At 32.4% G+C, this 23,319-nt stretch overlaps 1 protein-coding gene across 3 annotated transcripts in view; it reads right to left on the bottom strand.

Annotated features, from left to right (window-relative positions):
• The window catches only part of LOC124369096 (protein MON2 homolog), a 135,319-nt gene that overhangs the window by 57,439 nt on the left and 54,561 nt on the right, over positions 1–23,319 (bottom strand). For all 3 annotated transcript variants that reach the window (XM_046826834.1, XM_046826833.1, XM_046826832.1), the window contains exons 15-24: positions 22,839–23,014; positions 21,221–21,383; positions 18,656–18,800; positions 14,115–14,236; positions 12,345–12,476; positions 11,803–11,937; positions 8,961–9,184; positions 4,981–5,137; positions 3,944–4,066; positions 638–766 (exon numbers count right to left, since the gene is read on the bottom strand). In XM_046826834.1, the coding sequence (XP_046682790.1) occupies positions 638–766; positions 3,944–4,066; positions 4,981–5,137; positions 8,961–9,184; positions 11,803–11,937; positions 12,345–12,476; positions 14,115–14,236; positions 18,656–18,800; positions 21,221–21,383; positions 22,839–23,014 (1,506 nt within the window). The remainder of the gene's footprint in view (positions 1–637; positions 767–3,943; positions 4,067–4,980; positions 5,138–8,960; positions 9,185–11,802; positions 11,938–12,344; positions 12,477–14,114; positions 14,237–18,655; positions 18,801–21,220; positions 21,384–22,838; positions 23,015–23,319) is intronic.

Consider the following 23,319-nt stretch of genomic DNA (forward strand, 5'->3'; position numbering starts at 1 on the left):
CTCAAAATTATAGTGAAATTTCAGTTTTCCTAACCCTAGGTGTAGAAAGCACGTATTTATTACGCGTTAATTACGTATTATTTTATACTCCGGACAGGATGATAATGTGATTGATGATTTATATATCTATTATTGTGTCTGTTTGTTTTCGGTATACCAAATTTCATATACTTCTGTGTAATCTCCTTGTTATTATTAGATCTAAAAATGGTAAACGCCTATTACTGTCAATTTCTATGGTTTACTTGATGTTTTGATGTGGCATTTATATTTTCTAAGATTTCATCCTAACTAACTAACTTTACTATGCCATGCAGTCTTACTGCCTTATCTTAAGCAGCAAACCCATAATTGTTCAATCTTCTCAATATACTCCATGTACAGGTTTGCCACTAGATGTGACAATGGTGATCACATTACCCCCCCTCAGTTTGCTCATAGAAGTTACTATGAAAAAAGAAACATTTTCTCTCATTTAGTTAGTATTCAACATTAATTAAGGAATTGAAAATTACAATCCTCTTCATATGTCTATAATAAACAATGATTTTTAGTTCAAACTACTAAGATAATTAATTTATGGAATGAATAAATGTTATTTAGTTCCTTCTTAGATCATTTACTCCAAAATACTTACTTCTAATATACTTTGTAAAATCTTTCCTTCAACTACTGGTGTTTCATGAGCCGTTTTCAAATAGAGATTTACTGTTAGAGACATGGCTTTTTCTCCAAAAGGAATGTAATTCATCACCACCCAGTCATCCTGAAACAATCAAGCTTAAATGAAGTACTCACAAGTGGAAACACAGAATAATAAATCAATCACTGAAATGTTTTTATGATTTAGCATTTATATCACTTAAGTATTATTTATTTTATATTGTTTTCGTTTATTTTTCTACAATGGCTGCAAGTACAAATGGTTTAAAAACGTAATCACATAAATGTCCTTTGTTTTATAGAGAAAAGGAAAAAATTACTAAATAATAAAAATTTTATTTTTTACTATTTACTGGAGTAGAAAAACATAAAAAAATAAGTTACAAAACATATATGCAATAAAACAAGTATGATTTTATGCACCAACAGCTTCAAACTGTACATGAAACTGGGAATTTTTATTTAAAAAGTTGTAGTTTAACCCTTTCCGGGCCAGGAGGCAATATATTACCGCCATAGATCATGTCTGAAAAGTGCCAGGTGGCAAAATATTGCTGTCGGTGACATATGCGAAAAGCGCCAGGCGGCAATATATAGTCTCCTTGATATTAGTAGTTTTCTTAATTAAATACAACGTCAAATGATTAAAGTTTTATGTTTTTTTATTCCCTGGAATATTTGTAGATAATTAATATGAATATCATTTTTATTTTGGAGGTCTATGCATTTTTATTACCTAATTGTCACGTGACACTTATAAAATGTTGTGAAGTACAATTATGCGTATTTCTACAAATTGTATCATAAAAATTTATTTGTGATAGAAATAACACAAAATTTTGTATGGATGTTCCTTTCTAAATGTATAATATAATAAAATAGCTTCTCAGGGTAAAATTATTTTTACGTTTTTAGTTATTTGCAAAAAAAAAAATAATAAAAATTTTATGTAATTAAAACTTTTTTTAAATTTTAAATTACATATATATATTTTTTTGTTGATAACATATATCTATACGAGTAATTTGGTGCAACTTTTAGGTCATTGTCTAATTTTTATGAAAACTTATATATTTTAATCTAAGAGACTGCAAAATCGTCAATTTTAGCCTGGCACTTTTGACTAGTCACAGGGGGATATGAGATGTGAAAAAATTTTGCAACATCTCATATTGGCCCTGAAAGGGTTAAAAACTACAATGGTGTAATTTGAATATACATTTTGATATAACCAGATAAGGGAATTGCCATTATGTAACCGGTCTAATGAATGAATGAATGAAGTAATTAGTCTAAAAAAAGATTAAAAGAATATCTCTCAATGGGATATTTATCAACCTCTTAAAACTTGTTTAAAGTACTGATTTTGATCATTTTTCCAAAATGGTACCCCAAATGTTTCCAAAAGAAAACTTTTATTTGGTAATCCATTGAATAAAATAATACAAAAAAGGATATAAAATCTTTATCTTGTTTAAATGTTTTGTTTAAAACACAAATAGCTCTCCTCGCAATATCCACTGAAATGTGAATTAAATGCTGCTGGAAATAGTCAAAGCACTATTAACCCTTTTGAGACTCATTAAAAAGTGCTAATTTCTCTATATGGTTGTATTTAAATGTTCAGTTTAAGTACAGTGTTGTATATTTTTAAACTAACACTTTTGTAAAAATAGGATTATGCATGATTTTTTAATGATTAGGCTTTAAATGTAGAATAAAACAAGGTTAAAAACAATGGTTTTAGTTACACCATTATATTTTTACTTTACAGTTTAATACTTAAAAACAAATATTTTGTTGTTGTTTTTAAACCAAAATCCCATGTTTAATGTATATTTTAAAGCTGTTGGTGCATCAAATCATATTTTTTTTATTCAACATATGTATCTTAACTTATTTCTTCTTGTTTTGTAATATTATTTCTACTCCAATAAACTGTAAAAAATAAAATTTATATAAATTGCTATTGTTAGGGACATCCAGGCCTAGATCAGGTGGAGGAGGCAAATCGGTTCCTTTCATGACTGGATGTTAAATTGTCACCTAGTATATCACTGAAGTAACTCATTTGTAATCCATTTGTAACTCACTTGTACTTGCAGCCATCAGAAAAATATATATTTCTAAATGAATAATTCATGCATTGTTTTAACACTATAACCTAACACAACTCATTCCAAAGTAATAAAGGTTACGTATTTTCATGTAAAAATGAGGCCTAAAAATTATTAAATTGCACTTTACCCTCACATTTACAATAGATTAAAAGTTTGTATTACAATGAAATCAACAATAAAAGTACTAAGAACCTGATTCACAGTAGCTCAACTAGTTTGTTTAAGTTGGTAGACAATTCACTCAGCTGGAAATTTTGTTGCTCGCAACTAACTAGTAAATGTACTGCGTAAAAACGGCTGCACTATTATTCAAACTATTCCCGAGAGGTAGCAGCACAATGCAAAGCCAGTAGAATCCAATGAAGTAATCTCGTACGTCAGTGAAATGAGACGTGATACGCCAGCTGTGCAGTACCTTTGATTCATCCACTAGTGGAACTGCAGCACAACGGGCGGCGTCCATGTTTCGTCCGGAAAGTGATAAAGGTTTGCATTAAACTAAGGGATGGGTTAATTCCAATACTCGATACCTTGATTCTAAGGAGTATTGAGGTAATAAAGATTTTCTTTTCACTTAATTTCAATACCAATATTTTCAAAGTATTTATAGCAACAATTACTTCAAATACTGATGCAAATTACTGATCGCTAAAATGTGCTATTGTCTTAATATCTGTATGAAGAATGAAGAGATATGAAATTACTATAGTTTTTTAAATAATATAATGCTCACAATTCATAATTTTGCACATTGCTGCGAGTCTGCTGTGTCTATTCATGGACTGATCAGCAGTAGGTAAATTTTTGGAATTTTTGTACCTTGTATTTGTGTACTTGTATAAATATCGATAAAAATACATGTATGTTTATATCTTAGAATGTTTTATCAGGGTCCTGTATAAATAATAACTAAATAATAGTTCAAAAATTAAGATAGAATAGGAACAGACTTACCTTTGCCAGACTGGAAGGATATTCCTCTTCTTCGTCATAGAGAATTAAAAAGAACTCACTTTAAAAAGAAGAGGAATGCCCTTCCAATCTGGTAAAGTTAAGTCTAACCATCCTGTCCAATCTATATTCTCATGTTAATTAAGACCTGACTTCCTACCCTCTTTAATCATTAATTAATTCAATACTATTTAAATACATAAGCATACCTGGAGTTTTTCATCAAACTTCTCAAGCGTGGGTGGTTGATAAGCGAACTTGCTGAGAACCATGAGTTCTTTAAAAACTGGACAGATCATTTTCTTCATGTTCTCATGGCTTGTTAAGGCTTCCTAAAAATCAAACTTCTGTTATAAAACGTCAAGTGAATCAGAATAATGTAACTATAACAAAATTTAAGACGCACTTTAAAATTGCAAAAAAACATCTGGTTTTTGTATTGTGGTGAATATTATCTGTACTATTATCACCTGCCACTTGTGGTTGATGGTATCACCTTACGGCAAACTACTTGGATAGTTCATTGAACTGTCTTATTTAGTTATGTCTGTAACCGACAGCAAATTGGGCAATGATTAATCATTGCATGCACAATGATGCTAATGACAAATATACTGTATATAAAAATAAATTATAACAGTGATTATAAGTGACTCTGAAAGAGTATTGAAGGCACATTCCAACTACAAAAATAGAATGAACATATGTGAACTTTAAACCTTTTATATACCAGCAGATTGTCCTTTGAATCTCTTAGAAATACTATCAATTTTATTTCTATAATGCAGATCAATGGAATGAAAGATTTCTTATTCTTAATTTAATAATATATACATATAGTCTTTCTTTGCAAAATCCATTTGAAGCATATTGTGCTTAGAGGGCATGTACTTGCATTGGAACAGAAAAGATTAGAAATAGTAAATTGCTCATGGGGCATGTATTCGTGGTACTGCACAAATCATTAACCTTTATTATATTGCAGAAAATATATTTTTTTCTAAGAAAAAAATTGTATTGTTAAAGAAATCCATAAATAGCCTACTATATGAACTACAAAATTGATTTATGTTTTTGAAGGCTTACCTAATTTGAATCGCTTTAAAGAAAAAAAAACTGCCATAGGACATACTCTCAAGTGGAAATCAGGGTTGTGTAATGACGTATTAACCAAATTAATACAAAAATTAAGAGGGTAGTTAGAACATTAATACTATTAACTAATTATTAATTTACAAAATTATACCTTAATTAAGAGATCAATGGAATGTAAAACTCCTTCTTGAAGTTGAGTGAGAGATGTATCTGTTGGTAAAATGAATGGGGAAACTTCTCCAAGGACTGGAATAGAAACAGCAGTTTCTAGCACCCCACACAATTTCTCAAGATCACTGCTGGAAAACCTACAATACATATAAATAAAAGAGAGGTATTTTATAATACAGAACGTTTTTGAGGGAAAGAAATATATTTTAAATATCAGTAAAATATTTTTCCCATAGCTTTTCTTACTTTTTCTAAATTTTTTTAACATTTTTGTTCAAACATTTGTCATACCTCTCAATAGGTCTTTAAATTCTGATATCAAATAAATTTGCAACCTGTAAGCCCAATCCATGACTACAGTTTGTATTTTAAGTGAACTGTTAACCATCATATAATTCCATAAATAACAAAATAATTTAAAATCACTGGTTGAAAATTTTGGACTATAAAGTGTATGATCCAGAGATTTCCAAGCAAATGCGCTAACATTGTCATGGACAAATATCTTAATGGAAGATAATAAGCCAACTGGCTTGTTTTTAATGGCTAAATGAAGTTTTCTCAAGTTCATACAATTATTATCAGAACGGACTGTTTTGCCTCTCAGCATACAATCTGCTAATAACTCCTAAGAGGCAGTTGCCATGGTGAAATGATTTGTTTTACTTTCATTCCGATTAGCGATCATGTGTATCACTATTCAATTGACTATTGCTTCAGTTCAAGAATCATAAGACGGTCAGTTCATCTGTAATGATGTAGTTCAAATTTTCTTCTACTTGCTTTAATTAGGACAAACACTAAGTGCAGCCCAAGAATTTGGTTTTGTGATCATAAAAAAGCAGTTTTCAATAATTCTGTATCTTTGAAACACTAATATATCCTCTTATTTCCTAGGTCACTGATATCTTATATTTATTCTTTGTAAATTAATTCATCTTTTAAAAATTATTTAACTGCTAATACTAATGAATGCACAACTAGTTATATAAATTAATTTCATAATTGTATATTAAATAAACTTATGATTTTGGATTGTTGCAACATTTATTTTACTTTTTAATGAGTTGAATTTTATTTATTACACTCAATGCATGTAAATATTTGTAAATAAATTATGATTCAATTCAATATAATTTGGCACAATGATCTCCAATACACTGAATAACCTTGAAAACTGGAGAAATTTAACTGATAACTTTTAAATCGCAAATCATCAGTTCTCTAAAATGTTGTTATCTACACTATGAACCTAATCTTCAGAAATCAGAAATGATCAGCTTAAGTGTGGCTCCTAATGTATACTAAGCAATCTATCCTTCAATATTCTCATCCGTTTTTAACCTTTACTGCCACTCATAACATTATCACTATATGTAATCTTAACAGATCTGAATTAAAAATCAATGGTTGTAAATTTAAGAAACCTTTTTTTACTATTTGTAAAATTCAGACCATAATAAACCTGTATCTCTTTGATCTTATGAAATATATCTTTCAAAATCCTCAATTAGTAAAGCCAAGCAGTATAACACACTCCTGCAATACCAGGAATAAAAATACAAGCCATTCTGTTATTGCACTGAGGGTATAAAACCGTTTGTTACCCTTAGTCCTAAAGTACAATAAAATATATTTTTGAATAAATATTATTTATGGCTGTTAGATAACTCATTTTACGCACTGGATGAGTTCTTCTAATTAAAATAATTTTAATTTTAATTGCCCGAATGCCACTGGCTATATTTGTGTATTTTAGCTTATGTTTGCATAATATAAGATATAGATAATATAAGATTTATAACTGACTTGCCTATATTTATAATGAAAGCTGTAATGAGACTTCATGAATGATTTTTTATGGCAGTAAAAATATTGATTGATTGAGTGAACTTCTGCGTTGCAGTTTATTTTTTTAGGGAGATTCAATTTTCTTAAATATTATAAACTTCTACAACTCTGCACAGACAGACAATATGGCTGTGAACGCATCACGCATCATTCTCGCTCTCGGTCACAAATGGGCCTTTAAAATAACATATCTCTTTTATTAACACCCTTTAAGGTGTATGGACATCATATGACGTCTTTTTTTGATAGGCTAAAATGAGTAATGGATGAAATCCGAAAAATTACCAAAAGGAGTAAAAAATTAAAATCTCTTAAAAAATGTTTATTTACATTTAAAAGCTTAATAAAAAAAGGACTATGTGCTCTACAAGTCAATAATTCAGTACTTTTTCAAAATCAAATGTCTTATTTCCTCACTACGGCAGAGTCAATCAATATTGTCTGGCATTTAGACAACAGTAACAAACTAGATGGTTGCTCAAGAAATATGTCTCTAAATATGGCCATAGTATGCAGTATACGAAGAATGGCTAGTATAATGTGGCGGCATAATCTGACAGCAAAGCGATGCACGCATGACGCGACCTTGAGTCAGTGGCTTCTACCAGGTGGCTACTGAGATCTGGTGGTAAAATCAGATTACAAGTGAATGCGAGCACAAACATGGAAGTTAAGTATGTTGCCAATAGATTGAACCACTTTACAGACAAATCTACTTAAAGGCAATCAGTAATAGCATCGCATTTACGATAATACAAAAATACAGAGGCTAAACGTCATATGACGTCCGAACTCCTTTGGGCCACTATAAGAATATACGTCATATGACTGCCTTACTCATTATGTATAGTTTACACAAACTCCTTAAAAGGTTAATAATATCATAAAAATAAGCACACTTTTTTCTTTTCTTTTTTTTCCAAAGAGAGACTGATCCCCTTTTAAGCCTTATTCTGTCCGTCCTCATGGGCCACTGGCCTGTGCGAGGATCTTATCAAACAGAGTAAGGGGGAGAGTCGATACAGTACAAGGTTGATGGTACTGATAAAAAGTGCAACGGTCACAGACAGGATTTGAACCTGCGCATACACTCCCTTCACATTCATTCAACATTATGTGTAGAGCACACTCCATTCTATTCCTTTTAGTCATTTATCAATAGTATTAACTATTAAACCAGCATCTTATAAAGATCTCTAAATAATTAATAAAAGTATCTTTAAAGTACTTAGTATGTTTAATTATACATCTGTTAAACCCTGTCTGTAAATTGATACTGCTAGATAAAACATATGTTGACTATGAGTTCAGAATTAATATAATCTATCGCTATCAACATAATTATTCCAGTTTAAAAGAAACTAATTTTCTAAATTAATATTAATACTTAATCTAACCTGCCACAAACCATGTAATTTAAGGTTTTGAGCTCAGAAACTGGAATAGAATATGATAACAATAGAAATAGAACAAAGTTATGAAGCTGGAATTATGCAGCTAGCCTCATGCACTGCACATATAAATTGCTGACTCCAGAGCTAGCTAGCCTCTCACACAGGCCCAAGTCCTTTTGGATTGGCCACAGCCACTGAGGCGATGACCGCTGCTTGACCTGCTGAGCCGGTGGTCATCAGTTGCGTTCATAATTATAGGTAGGTAACACTTCGGTCCGCATCCTCTCTCCTCTCTATAGCTAATAAAACTCTGTTAAAACTATCTTATGAATTCAGTTTATTCTAAACTGGAATAATTATGTGACCAAAAGCAATAGATTATATCAATTCTGAACTCATAGTTAACATATGTTTTATCTAGCATTAACAATTTATAAACGGGACATTACACTTCATATCAAAATCTCTAAAGATGTAATTTTGTTAAGAAAAGACAAGCATTTATTAGATTTATATCATAACAATAAATGTAATAGTGTACAAGTTTGACTAATTATAAAATGTTATCATTCTTTTTATCTTACGAGATTTGAGCATTCTTTTACACTAACACAACTATGATAGACTATGATATATAACAAGAGAAATGAAGATTAAACTTCCCAGGCTTAGCCTGTTTATTGGTCTATATTTGTTAATTTAATTTAAAGTATACCTGTGCCTAATGTGTTGAAATACTGCTGGGAACATGTGAACCAAAGCTGTAAGGAATGGTTGGGAGGGCAAATAAGCTGTGTCTTCTGAGTCAACCCGACACTCAAGAGCGATCTTGAGCCAAACTCTCCAAGCAACACTCCACATCTCCCCTCCATCTGATCCCTCATCTCCATCACTCTGGTAGAGGACTTCCTGGAATGACCTGAGAGCTGCGAGAGATACCTGTGCCAAACACAGTTTTTAAATGAGCTGATATATTGCTATTTTTCTTTCTTTACATAACAGAAATTAATTTGTATTATTTAAATTCAGGATTTTAGCTCAACGTTTTAGAGAAAAGTGAGCATAATTGTTTTTAGTTCAACTTGATCATGATCCTTTACAAAACATTTTTTACCTGGCCTTAATATTAACATGTTTCATCATTCATTACACTATTCTTTATTTTTGGTAGGTCTATTTAAACATAATTAATGCCATGAGATTTATCCAAATAGAACAACTCCATTGTAACCAATTTGTTATTTGACCCTCCGACTGATAATAGGAAATTTCCATAATGATACACTGATTTTTGTCTTTGCGCAGCACATTTTTTTAGACATTAAAAAAAATATATGTTAAATATAATTTTTTTGTTAGAAAACAGAAAAAAATGTAAAATAATAAAATATAGTTTGTATTTACTCTAATGCTTGGTTATCTGCACATAAACAACAAGAATGGCTATTATGCAACACGGTACTCGTCCGCTACATCGCGTGACTGGAGGACAAAATCATCGCATAGGTACTTCAGTATTATCTCAGCCCACTATTTTTTAACAGGTTTTCCTTATCGAGGACCAAAATAAACTTCATTATACGTTCCTAATACTTTCATTCTTCCCTAATGGATCGTAAAATACTCAATGAGTTATACTTCCTATCACCAAATCGTCTCCAAATAGACCTAGATAAGCGACCCTTCAAGTAGGCCTAGATGCATAAATCACGTGTTACTTTCGAATAATAAATTGTTGTTCTTTTGGCTTTTGTTTCCATTGATTGTCGTAATAAATTGAAAATTTTAAAATGAAGAAAGTCTCTTCTTTTTACAGAACAGAAATATTTTTACACAGTTCCAATGTTGATTTTTATTGCCCATGTTTCTGTACAGGCAACAGTTATTAAATTGGTCTATACTCGGGCAGTTTGGCATTTTATATTCAATTTTAATTTTAAGCAAATATCAATAGGTATTTAAAGTAATAATTGTCAAAGTTAATAAAACAATCTAAAACCTATGGTTGATTAGATTACAGATTTGAAATAAAACCAATTTAGAGTTCACCAACTCTAAATTAACATTGTTCATTTACTATATACCCACCGTTAGCGTTTATCTTATTGTTTTCTTCTGTTCAATGAATTTTTCCCAAAGTTTTTCACTAACATCCTTACATCTCTAGTTTCCATAAAAAGATTCATACACTAATTTCTGAATGTTTTATTTTTGTTCTGACTCAAAAGTTCAGGGGCTTAAAACCAAATATGTTGATACAGGTTGAATCCATGGGAACCATGTGTAATGATAAGGTTAAGTGAGAAGGACATCCCATATTTTAATAACAAAATATATAATTCATATACTAAAAAAAGTATTTAATAATAATTAGGAATACAGCGACTTTAATTATGCTTTAGTTACATAGTGGATATTGTACTACTTTTTAACCCATTCAAGACATTGGACGGGCAGTTTCCGTCCTTCCCTTCGCGCGGCGCAACGACTAAAGACGGGCCGCGCCCGTCCGCTAGACACGACATCGACGTAGTTGAATATATTGCCGATAGATCGCATAGGCATTCACATTTGCTGCATATTTTGTTCTCAATATTGTAGTCTATGTTTTTCTTCTTCTTCGTTGATGAAAATCATCTGATATTGCCTCAAATCATCTTGGCAAAACAGCTTTCTTTCGTTTGTAAACAGTCAAGATGGCGTCTCGCGACCGGAATGATGTGTTCGTAAATTCGGATGATTTTGCGGCTTACGTTGTTAATGTTTTAGATGAAGTGGTGATGAGGAATGTGACAGTGAACAAGATGACATGATACATGAAAATAATTAAATGTCTGATGGTACAAACGTTGACAGCAGTGATAATGAAAGTGACGATAACCCACCGGCTAGGCCTTGTGATTTTGCGTGAAGTGTTGGACCAAATACTGTTAGTACAATGCGTTTTACCGGCAATGATGGAATAAATCCTATCATTTCGAGGTAGTTAAGAGAAAACTGCACTGAATCAGATGTGTTCAATCACTTCTGTGACGAAACCTGTTGGGCTCAGGTAACCCTTTGGTAGGCTTCCCGGTTGTGGAGAATCACCACTGCGCCTTCAAGGAAAGTTTTGGGGGCATTTTATTGAAAAGATACCTCCAACCACCAAAGCCAGGCCCTCAAGAAAATGTAAAGTTTGTGCCTCACAGGGGAAAAGAAGTGAAACAGTGTACCAATGTAAAAAGTGTCATGTTCCACTTCATCTGAGAACATTTTTTGAGGTGTTTCACACCCGAACCAACTTCTAAAGATGTATATTAAAAATTTGTAGATGGTGTAAATATATTTATATAAAAAAAACTAACGTTTTGTGTTCATAAAATAACAAGGAATAACTAGAGTAAATGTATAATATTCATAGCATGTTATACATTAAGTGTTATGCAATGTGCACCTGTTCTTACACGAAAGCATGGAAAATATCCAGTTCTGTAGTCCAAAAATTATAGTAATTTATTCAGTCACGAATGGGTTAATTGTACGATTACACATTAATGTTAAAAATTAATACTGGCCTCATTGTTTTTGCTGAGAGCAGAATTCTCAATGAACTCAAGCAGCAGAGACCAAGCACGGGGAAAGTCTCCAAGAGTCTGCAGTAGCTGCCGTTTGTTATTGAATACTCGAGCTACCCCTGAAAGGCTCATCACCTGCAAGATGCATTCCTCTCTAGAGAATATTTTTCTTTATAATTTAAACATATAAAATAAAGTACTTAAACTGTAGAATATTAAGTGCATTCCCGACGTAATTGAAATATAATAAGCGTGCCAAGAATTACAAATACAACAGATTGTTAATAATCTAGTCAATTCTGAATTGTAAAATATTATTATTTTTGCTTATGTAAATTATTTCTTTAATGCATTAATATATAACAACACTCTACAGAATTATTCAGAGATTTAATCAGATTGTAATGTTTTTGTTGTAATTTTTATTAACATGGAACATAAGATGTTTAACACATATTTTATGAGCCTTAACAGTATAGATTTATCAAAATACTGAAAGTTGGAATTTAGATGTCTAGAGAAACATAAACGATTGAGTTTACCTGAGTTTCTGCCCATTGTTTCTGAGCAGTGTTACGTGAGTGGTGTATCAGTATATTACCACCTGTGTCCACCTTCTCACTGCTTGCTGAATTTGATAATCTGCGTACCTTGTCCAGTAGTGGGAACAATACCTACAAGACATTATATCATACAAAAATGTTTAATATTAAACATAACGGTAACATGCTACAAATACAACTTCAATCAGACTCCACGCCTCAGAAATATATACTAAATACTTTTAAAAAAGTTTTTAACACTGAAGTTAAAAACACTGTTTTTAACACTGCACGGAGACATTAATACAAATTAAGGTTTAAATAATAAATATTTCTCTTATTCTTAGGCTTATTTCATAACACAATGTCAATAAATTTAAGTCCACAGTTTACACTGTTGAATTCTTGAATATTTATGGAATAATTATTCATATTTAGTGGAAAGACAACTTAGATTTTAAAATAATTATAACAATATTTAAATAATCTGCCAAATAAAATTACATAATTAATTTAAATGCATTTTTTACAATTAGCCACTATAAAATTTCATTTTTATATAAGGCAATTTTTATAACAATATTGGCCATTGTGCAAATATCAAACATAAAAAATTAAGTACAAATAGCTATATATTATTTAATTTAAAGGAAAAACCAGAATTATAAATTTTTAGATAGTCAAGAAGTGATGAGTAAATTTTAGGGACGAAACTAAGACCGAGGATAAAAAAATTTAAAAACAGGAAAAATTTTAACAACTAGTCTGATTTGTCTCTGGTAAGAGAGATCTATCTGTGTAAAACACACAGCTTGGTTGCGTGAATAAATCGACTACAGAGATGGTGTTATTCTCAACCCGTTTCCTCAGACATTCATTAAATCTGATTAGTTTAGTTTTATTGAAACAGTTTAAATGACTCAATAAGGACTAATGACAAAGTGTATTTGTGCTGATGTTTTGATTGATACAAGTGTGTTAATATTATAGCTACACAAGTTAAAACTAATTTATTTTGTAGTAACTACAACCTTAATCATTTATTTATACCTAATATAAATAGAATGTATTTACACACGGTCAGAGTTTTTAAATTTAAAGATTCTTATTTCAAAGATATATTCATTTCCTTTAAATTTACTTACAAAACTGTTACATAGTAATGCTAATCCATTAAAATTTGATTTGATTTCATGTAACTTTTGTTTGAAATCAACTTATAGTTTTTAATGTATTTTAATCCAATTATAACTATTTTTAATAACTCATTACAATATTAGTTATAAAACAAAAAAAGCTTAAAAACTTTTCAATAATTAATTTGTATTTACTAAGAAACATTCACAATAAACATTTGATTTCACTTGTGATTTAGAAATTACCACTGTAATGGTTAGTAACAGAATCTTTTGATCCTTTCCTTTGGTGTTACAATAAAGACGTAAATGACCTTAAATCTTATTTAAATTATTATTAAAACGTTTAACCTCCATTATTATTAGCCTAATTAATTCTATATAGCTCCAAGTTAGGTTTGCATCACTGCTAGAATAAATATTCAGCAATAAATTCTTGGTAACAATATTTTTATCAATAAACTTGCATTTGAAATAATCAGTATTATTGAAATTAAACACAACAAAGACTGAACAATCATATCCTAAGAGAGTTTTAAAATTAGGATTATTGACCTAATATAAATAATTTAAGCTTATTCCCATTGCTTTTGAACCCATATGAATTACTTTACTGGTCTGGATTTATTAGTACCTGCCATAATACAGCCTGCCAGGTTGGTTGGCTCAAAAGACCTCCATGGGCAGAAATTGTAGAGAACAAGGTTTGTCCAGCAGACTTTCGAACTGCTGGCCTAGAGTCCACACACAAGTGACCTATATAAAACGTCATAAAGTTTAGTAACTATGTTCAGACACCGAGTGAGTTGAATAAAAATGAGTGCTCTCTCAATTCTCGTATTTTGTGAGTGCCCACTCAGGTTCAGTTGAATAAAATGCACAGACTCGCCTCATAAGATTAGTGGACGTTCATGTTGTGAGTTAGGTAATTTATTTGCGAGTGCCCACTCCAGTTTCTAGGTGAATAAAGTTTCAAGCCTACTTGCATAATGGAGAGTACACTCGCAGATTGGTGAATATACCCAGTGGCAGACTCACCACAGGTGAGAGTGCTCTCTCTGTAGTTGTCATAAATGAATCTAGTAGTGTGTAGGTGCAAATTTTAAAAAGTAAGCAGAAATGCACAAGAAGAAGGTTACTAACCCCCATTAAAAAATCAATTTGCAGACCTTTAGGAAATCAATCGAATTGGATTAAACTCTTTCAAATCCTTTTTATTTTGTAACATAAACATGCCTACAAAAAAGTTATTGTATCGTATTTCCTGTAAACCTCATAGTATCATACTAGTTGTGACAATAAAACAAAAAAAAATGTTATTTTATTGGGGTTTTTGGTGAAAAGCATCTGTAAATATTTATGGACCAAAATAATAAAACAATTTTTAAGATAAATTTATAGAATGTCCTCTCAGATTTATAATGGATAAGTGTTTAGTGTTTATCAATATAATATTTGTATAACATTTACATTTAAGGTAGTACAATCAGTTTTTGATTGAATATTAAAAACATTTTTAAACTATGTTCTAGTCACAGTCCTTTAAATTTTTGTTGAGACAAGATATATAAAAATACTTTTTTATTATTTCATAAGAAGTGATAGGCATTTGACACATAATTCAGGCTTATCTTACAATCACAGAAGAACGGTTGAAGATAAGGATATGAAATGTTATACGAGGTCTGTCCAAAAAGTATCCGACCGCCGACCAGTAGGTGGCCGCGGCGTAACCGACCGGCTCGAACCGGTTATTGGAGGGGAGGGGCGAGCCTACTCCTTCCCATAATAGGCATTGAATACCATCCGGTCACTCAGTGAGTCACAGCTCTCTGTTCCGTTCAGTACTGCCGTGTGTGTGCATCGCATTTCAATATGACTGAACGTGTTGAGCAGCGCATTTGCATTAAATTTTGCCAAAAACTTGGCCATTCAGCATCAGAGACGATTACTATGATACGGAAAGTTTATGGTGACGTGTCTATGGGCGATACACAAATAAAAGAGTGGTTTAGGCGGTTTAAAAATGGCCGCATATCAGTGGAGAGTGATGACCGATCTGGCAGGCTTTCAACGGCCAGAAACACTGAAAATGTTGATCGTGTTCGTGCAGCAATTAATGAAAACCGTCGATTGGCTGTCCGAGAGCTGGAAGAAGATTTAGGAATACCAAAATCGTCAGTTTGTAACATTTTACACGAAGAGTTAAAAATGAATCGTGTTTCGGCAAAATTTGTTTCTCGGCTGCTGACAGAAGACCAAAAGAACTGTCGACTTGAAATCGCACAGGACAATCTGGATTTGATAAAAAGTGACCCAGGGCTATTTTAAACAGTTATTACTGGTGATGAGTCATGGGTTTATGGCTACGATCCTGAAACAAAGGCTCAATCTTCACAGTGAAAAACTCGCGAAGAGCAACGGCCGAAAAAAGCAAGACAAAGTCGAAGCAATGTCAAGACAATGATGACAGCTTTTTTTTGACCAGGATAAAAGCTGTTCATCACGAATATGCTCCAAGAGGCCAGACAGTGAATAAGGAGTATTATCTTGAGGTCCTAAAGCGGCTACGAGATGCAGTGCGAAGGAAACGACCTGAACTGTGGACAAGCCGTGACTGGATCCTGCACCACGACAACGTGTCAGCTCATTCCTCAAATCTTATTCAGCGTTTTTTGGTCAAACACGACATCAACCAACTACGACATCAACCAACTACGACAGCCTCCCTACAGTCCTGACTTCTGGCTATCTCCTTGTTGTGACTTCTGGCTATTTCCTAAATTAAAAATTCCTTTGAAAGGAAAAAGATTTGACGATGTTGAACAAATAAAACAAAATGCGACGAAGGACCTGTTAGCCATTCCGCAAAATGAATTTAAGGAGTGTTTCCGGAAGTGGGAGTAGCGTTGGAATAAGGTAGTGGCTTGTGGAGGGGAGTACTTTGAAGGGGACCAGGGGAACGTCAGTTCATGCCAGACGTCAAGGTCGGATACTTTTTGGACACACCTCGTATGTATCTATAAACAAGATGACTGAAGGAAATGACATGTTTTATATTTGTGAAAAATTCATTTATTTACGATATGTTTTATTAAAATACAAGTAATTTTCTAAAAATATATTTCATTATGATCATTCCCGAGTGCCTACTCAGCTTTATCCAACTCACCCATTATCTTACCTGAAGTTATACTACACACTTGAGTACACATTCATAGTAAAGTTTTCATTTTAAAAATTTGTAAATGCTGCCATTAAGAAATACCACATTCACAGTACTCTAAACAATGAATTGGTCCAGTTAAGTGGTGATTGGTTCATCGTTACTTAAGAAAAAAATGTTATAAGTAAAGAATAAAAATGGTGGCTAACATCTAAATTAAATTAAATTTGAAAAAATGTTATAAAATATTTTAATAAAATTAAGCACAAAATAAAAAAAAGTATAAGTAAGAACTTTCTCCATCTGTACAAGAAAAGGCACATCTTCCACATCAAGGCAAGACACAAGTATTTTGTTTATAGTACATAGTGTCTGTGTGCAGATAAACAAGTTGTCAATTTAGACTACAAAGATAAAGCGGTCCCCCAACATACTGCATGCCACACAATCACAGACTTCAATCATTGTTTTAAATCCACAATAGACTGCAATCCCTAACAGTTATGAAGATGGGAACTAGCATACCAATGGGTAACAAAACCAAGAAATTCTCCAAACCTAAACCTGAGATAAATCCCTCCTCCACTCCCTTCAGCAAGCTCATAATTTCCATAGATACATAATATAATACGAAATACATTATAATCAGTTATACAGTGATAACAGTGTCTAGAAAAAAAGTGAATTGCCATCCCTGTTTCCTACATTGACTCTGCAACCCAAAGTGACCAGACAACTAGAATGCTCTCAATTGGTTGAGAATGATTGCAATGCAATCGAAAATTTCTAATTATGTGTAAAATATGTGTACTTTTATATGTTCTTTCAAATTAGTGGACCTTAGAAATATAATTTTCAAGGTAAGCCTTCTAATTTTCTTGTCAACTAGTAACAAACCCTGGCTCTCAGCCCTATTAACCCATTGCGGATTACTGACGAGCTGGGCTCGTCACGCAGCGGCCGGGCCTAACGGCACAGTGACGAGCTCAGGTCGCAAAAGCGGTCTGCTTTTAAATTTCCCTCCAAATAGTTCTGTTAATGTCTGATAGATCGGGCGATCGTCTTCACTTGTCTACTAAGAGTGTTTAACAACGGTCTACGTTTAGAGTTTTCAAAAGTTTTATAAATATCCTACAGATCGCAGTTGTATGTCGAAGTTGAAAAATCATTCATATGAGTTTACTCTCTGCTTTTCAGCGCTTCTGATTGGGTGTTTTCCTCAGTTGTTATTATAATACTTTTGAGGTTAGTGACACAACTCAGACTTACGTGTTGGTGGGTTTAGTCTAGACAATGGCCCGGATGTTGCAATCGATTCGCCCGAGCCGCTTTATTTAGACTATGATTCAGACATCATCCCTGCCACGCCGTAACCTTGCTCGCGTGTTATCGTTCCTACATCACGGATACCCCAGCAAGCCCATGTTCCATCTGAACGAATACCTTCGCAGCTGAATTTTCTAGTATACAATAGCGAGCGATACGATGTGGCGCACCATTGCTGTTCGTGCGGCCGCTGACCGTGAATTAATTCGCGCCCGCTGGTGCCCGCGCGCCAAAACAATACGATCCGCAATGGGTTAATACAAACCTTCTCTATGAGAATAGATAGTCTTATATTTCTACTAGAGTTTAGTGAAAGTGGCAGTGACAAGAACAAGTATTATAAGTATTATGCCATTTGCAAAATAGGAAAATTAATCCTTGAGATTATTCCCAAAAAATTAAATCATTCATTTTGCAATTCAGTAGACATTCAAGGGAAATATGTTGTAGAAACTATTAATAAAAAAAGGTTAGACTGGTTGGTTCATACATCGTTAGACCAATTTATACAAATAAAACTGATTAGTTTAAACCATAGGTTTAACTCCATGAATTTGTATAAAGTAATATCTTTGTGGAAAAATCTATTATTATAATATTCAGCTGCTAATTACCAGTAATACTGGATAGAGATACCAACATTGGTGAAAACTGACTACATTTAATATTCCGTAATTAATCACCTAATCTAGTGTATAGACACATCCAGAGGCGATCAAAGGGTGGGAGATCTTGAGTGCCTGGAAAATCAGGAAATGCAGAAGTGTCCCCTTGCAAGGACTGAAACAGTTTCTCTTTGTTCTGATAGAAGTAGTCGGAGATGTTCCACTGCAAAAAAGATTTATCACATTATTACCATACCGTTTTTGAGCACCCAGCTCCTTAAGCAGATAGTACTATAGCTTAGCTTATTACATGATTTAGTGTGTTGTCATCCAATTTGATTTAATGCATATTCTTATAGTGAAAGGTCTTATGAAAGTGAAGAAATATACTGGCATAAACTATAAAAGTACAAAATATACTTAAAACTTTTAATGCCAATCCTTTTTTGGGGGGTGACATGCAAAAAGTTCATATTTTAATGGTCAATGCCACGAAGGCCAAGGCATTTGTCAGCCTTTGAACATAAGTTTAGTTAAATATCATACTTTTTTTATTTTTCATCAGAAATTAATGTATTTAACATCTACTTTTTCGTTATAAAGTGGGTTTTGAAGTAAACAATTTTTTTACCTGATAATGGCTAAACTGTTTTTGTTAAAATGGAAAGACCAATCCTCTTTTAAGCCTTATTCTCTCTGTCCTCATGGGCCACTGGCCTGTGCGAGGATCTTATCAAACAGAATTAGGGAAGTGTCAATAGAGTACAAGATTGACAGTACTTCTTTTTTTGGATGTGTAAGCATTAAGAGATAGGGGAGTCCTTAAGACTATGGTTTTTCTAAAGAAAACACACCCATAGAAAAATATTTAAACTTTCAATCAAACCATAAAAAATCTGTCAAAGGAGTGGCCTACTCATTATTTGATAGAGCAAGGAGCTTTAATCCATATTATTAGATAAATATGGATTAAAAGAGGAATTAATTGGATCTTAAGACGCAATGGATACCCTCAATCAGTAACAAACAAATAAAACACAAGAATCTTTCCTGAGTCAGCTAATCAGAGTAGGAATGAATTTGTGTTTATTTCAATCCTTTATGTGCCAGTATTATCAGAGAACATTGGAAGAGTATACAGTAGAACCCCTCATATCCGGCCACCATGGGACCGAGCCCCTGGCCGGATAGCGATTCGGCCGGATAAACCAACCTACAGTACACAACACTTGATGAAACAAAACAATTGTCTGTACTGTACTAACCGCACTGGAAATAATCAACAAACTGTTTACAGGTTAAACCTACTAGCTCAACTGAGGACAACACAGGAAAATGTAAACAAACAGATACACCAAAATAACGCACGAGTCGTGGGAGACTAGTGCGTGCAACTGCGCGTCTGTAAGCCGTGGTAAATAAATTTTGATATTGGCTTCCGGGAAGTGGCCGGATAAACCGAGGTGCGGTAAAACCGAGGCCGGATATGAGGGGTTTTACTGTATAGAAAATACAGCATTAGAACCGCATTTAATATACACTGTTAGACAAATTCTTGCAAAAACAAAGCTGAAAATGGCCCACAGGATTCTAAAACCTGTATGAATTACATTAATTCAATCACTCGTATTTTATTATTTTTGTTTATCTTATTATGATATTAATGAAGAATTAGAACTCTTCTTACAGTGGGCATAGAATTTGTACACCAAAGTTACTTATCAAATTTTGATGATCATTTCACACATTACAATATAATTAACTAGCTGAAATTGAATTATTGTAGATATTGTAGACAGTTTTATTTGACAGTTCTTTTACATTGTATTTTGAAAACCAAGTTACAAATTCATGTATCCATACATTTCAATTTTGTATATATAAATTATACTTAATATGCATTCATATGCTTTTTTATATTTTGTAGTAATTTTGTTGGAGTTTTAAAAATTCTTAAAACTTTATTGTACTTCATCATTGAAATAACAAATGTATATACTTCATAAAAAAGAACATGCTTTGGATGTGTATTAATTATACAATTAAAATGAGACATCTGCCTTAAGTCTACAACCAAAAATAAGAGCATAATACTATTTGAGGTTTAACATAGTTCTTATGGGCTAAAAGCTACACTATAGCTATCTCTGAGGGTTATAGCTATTCTCAGTATAGTAGAAGTATTTTAATTCTAGGTCCATTACCAATTAATAATAAATATAGTATCATAAAAAAACAAAATGTACCAAAAATGTATTTACAAATGTATGGAAAATCCAAGAATTTTATAAAATGCAACATGAATAGTTGTACTTTATACTTGTTTTGACATATCAATAATTTTTGACATTTTCATTACGTTATAGATGGTAATAAAGTGTCAAATAATTATGACTTCTTAGGAATAGGCCTGAAAATTCATACAATACCTAGGTTAATAAACTTACTCATTATTAATACAGTTATTAATTATTATAACTCATAACAACTGTATTTTATGAAATGCAAGTAACAGAGAAATCCTTTTTGCCAGTTAGGTGGTACCACTGAAAAATAATCTTGACTGTAAAAGCACAAATAATGAGGGATTTTGATTGTTTCAGTAACACTGAGTTAAATGGTACTGAATAGTTAGATTCTCACCATTAGACCAATGGCAGTGAGGGAAATGTTGAGTTCCTGAGTTTGAGAGCCAAACTTTGATGTGGTCTCCAGACACAAAGGCAAGCACCTCCAAGGCATCAGAGGCAGAAAGTCTGTTACAACCAGCTGAAGGCACTGGAAGGCTACTCTTATCAGGTTTTCCCTGTGAATTTCAATAAAGACCATTGTTACAGTGTTTAACTCCAAGTAACTATTTACCAAATTCAAATTATTTATTGCACATTGCCATTTGAATAAATTACATTAGTAATACAAGCAGGTGCATGGTCAAGTTTCTAAAAGTATAAATAAGATACAAATGATGCAGTACATACGGTACATATTGTACTATGTGTATAAAGAATAAAATAATCATTCTTATAATACGTAGCCTGAATGGATAATATGGTTTACAATGAATAATTCAGCATTTCATTTATACTTAACAACAGAGTAGAAAAACTTATTACACTTTCTACGGTTGTGGATTATTATATTTACTACAAAATGTAATAGGAGTGGTAAAAATGAACCTAATTGTCACATACCTATTTAGAAAGCTTACACAGATTAATAAAAACAGAGTTTTTAAGGTAGAATTAAGATGTATTGGGTAAACAATTATTCACTGTGTTAGGTTTTGATTTTTTTTTTGTTCTGCTAACATTCTATCCCAGTTAATTGTGTAATGTCATTTTTATTACCTTACCACATCCATTTTTACCATATCATGCACTGATAACCAAGCAAATAACTAAGAAATCTAATCTTGCGCATTATCTGTTAGACTCCAGAGAATACCTGTTGTCTTAATTTCTACTTGTTTTAACTACTTTTTTTCTGATCAATCACTAAACCAAGCAAATTACAAATTGTAATTTGCTTGGTTACGTGATTGTAATTTTTTATTCAGGCATGTGCCTGAATAAAAAATTTCGTCAAGTTATTATAAAAAAGTTCTTTTACAAGTCAAAGGCTTGGACATATCAGGTGAGATTTATTTATTAACCTGGTGTTACAGGAAAGTTAATAGGTTTATTAGTGGCGTTTGAAGGGTTAATAAATTTATCTCTATATTAGAAGTACTTCTGTATGTAAGTTGTTGATAATATAAATATTTGAAAATATTACAGAATATATAACTTAGCTAAGTTTGAAAATCCTGAGGTCAAGATTTTAACAAAGAGTTTCACTCGGTTCGGTTTAAATAAAAAAGTTAGGCTTGCACTTCTCTTATAAAAGAATGATCTGTACTTAACTTATACTTAAATATTAAAAGGAGAGGCCGATCCCCTTTTAAGCCTTATTCTGTCCGTCCTCATGGGCCACTGGCCTGTGCGAGAATCTTATCAAACAGAATAAAGGGGAGAGTCGATACAGTACAAGGTTCATTGTACTGATAAAAAATGCAATGGTCACAAACAGAATTTGAACCTGCTCTATCTCTAACTTAGACCCAAAGTCCAACGACTTTGACCGCTCGGCCATCGGCACTCCCATCTGTACTTTAAGTTCTTGTTGTATGCTACACTTAACAATCCAAAGGACATTCACATTTAATTAGTCATTTTTAATTTAATTTCAAAGGACAGATAAAAGGACTGGGGGACATACTTACCCGTGTTGGTCGTTGACTGCTCCGATGATGGTGAGTACAAGGGGCCAACCATGGGACAAAGTCTCTCCAGAACCATGAAGCACTTGTAACACACACTCTAGCTGTCGCTGACGGACATCTCCGTGAGGCACTGATGACAGCTCCGACAGAGGCCCCAGCAGCAAGGTCTGGAGTTTCTGTATTTCACACTTTAAATAGTACAAGACTGCCAATTTTAAATTAAAAAAAGTTGAGTTATGCGATACCTTTACAAGTAATAACATTTTTACTCTGAAGTTTACAAATTACTGAATTTACTTTTGTATTAGTAAAATAAAAGTTAATTTATTGTAATATTACAAGATATATTACAGTTTGTTTAGTGTTAAAAAGAAAACAACACTAATATTATCATTTCACTATTACCATTAAAACTCAAATATTTAAGTCATACTGAAATGCAGTCAACCACCAATTGTCCTGGGTATTAGGTAGACCATGA

Source organism: Homalodisca vitripennis, chromosome X, assembly GCF_021130785.1.
Source record: "Homalodisca vitripennis isolate AUS2020 chromosome X, UT_GWSS_2.1, whole genome shotgun sequence".
NCBI classification, from domain to species: domain Eukaryota; kingdom Metazoa; phylum Arthropoda; class Insecta; order Hemiptera; family Cicadellidae; genus Homalodisca; species Homalodisca vitripennis.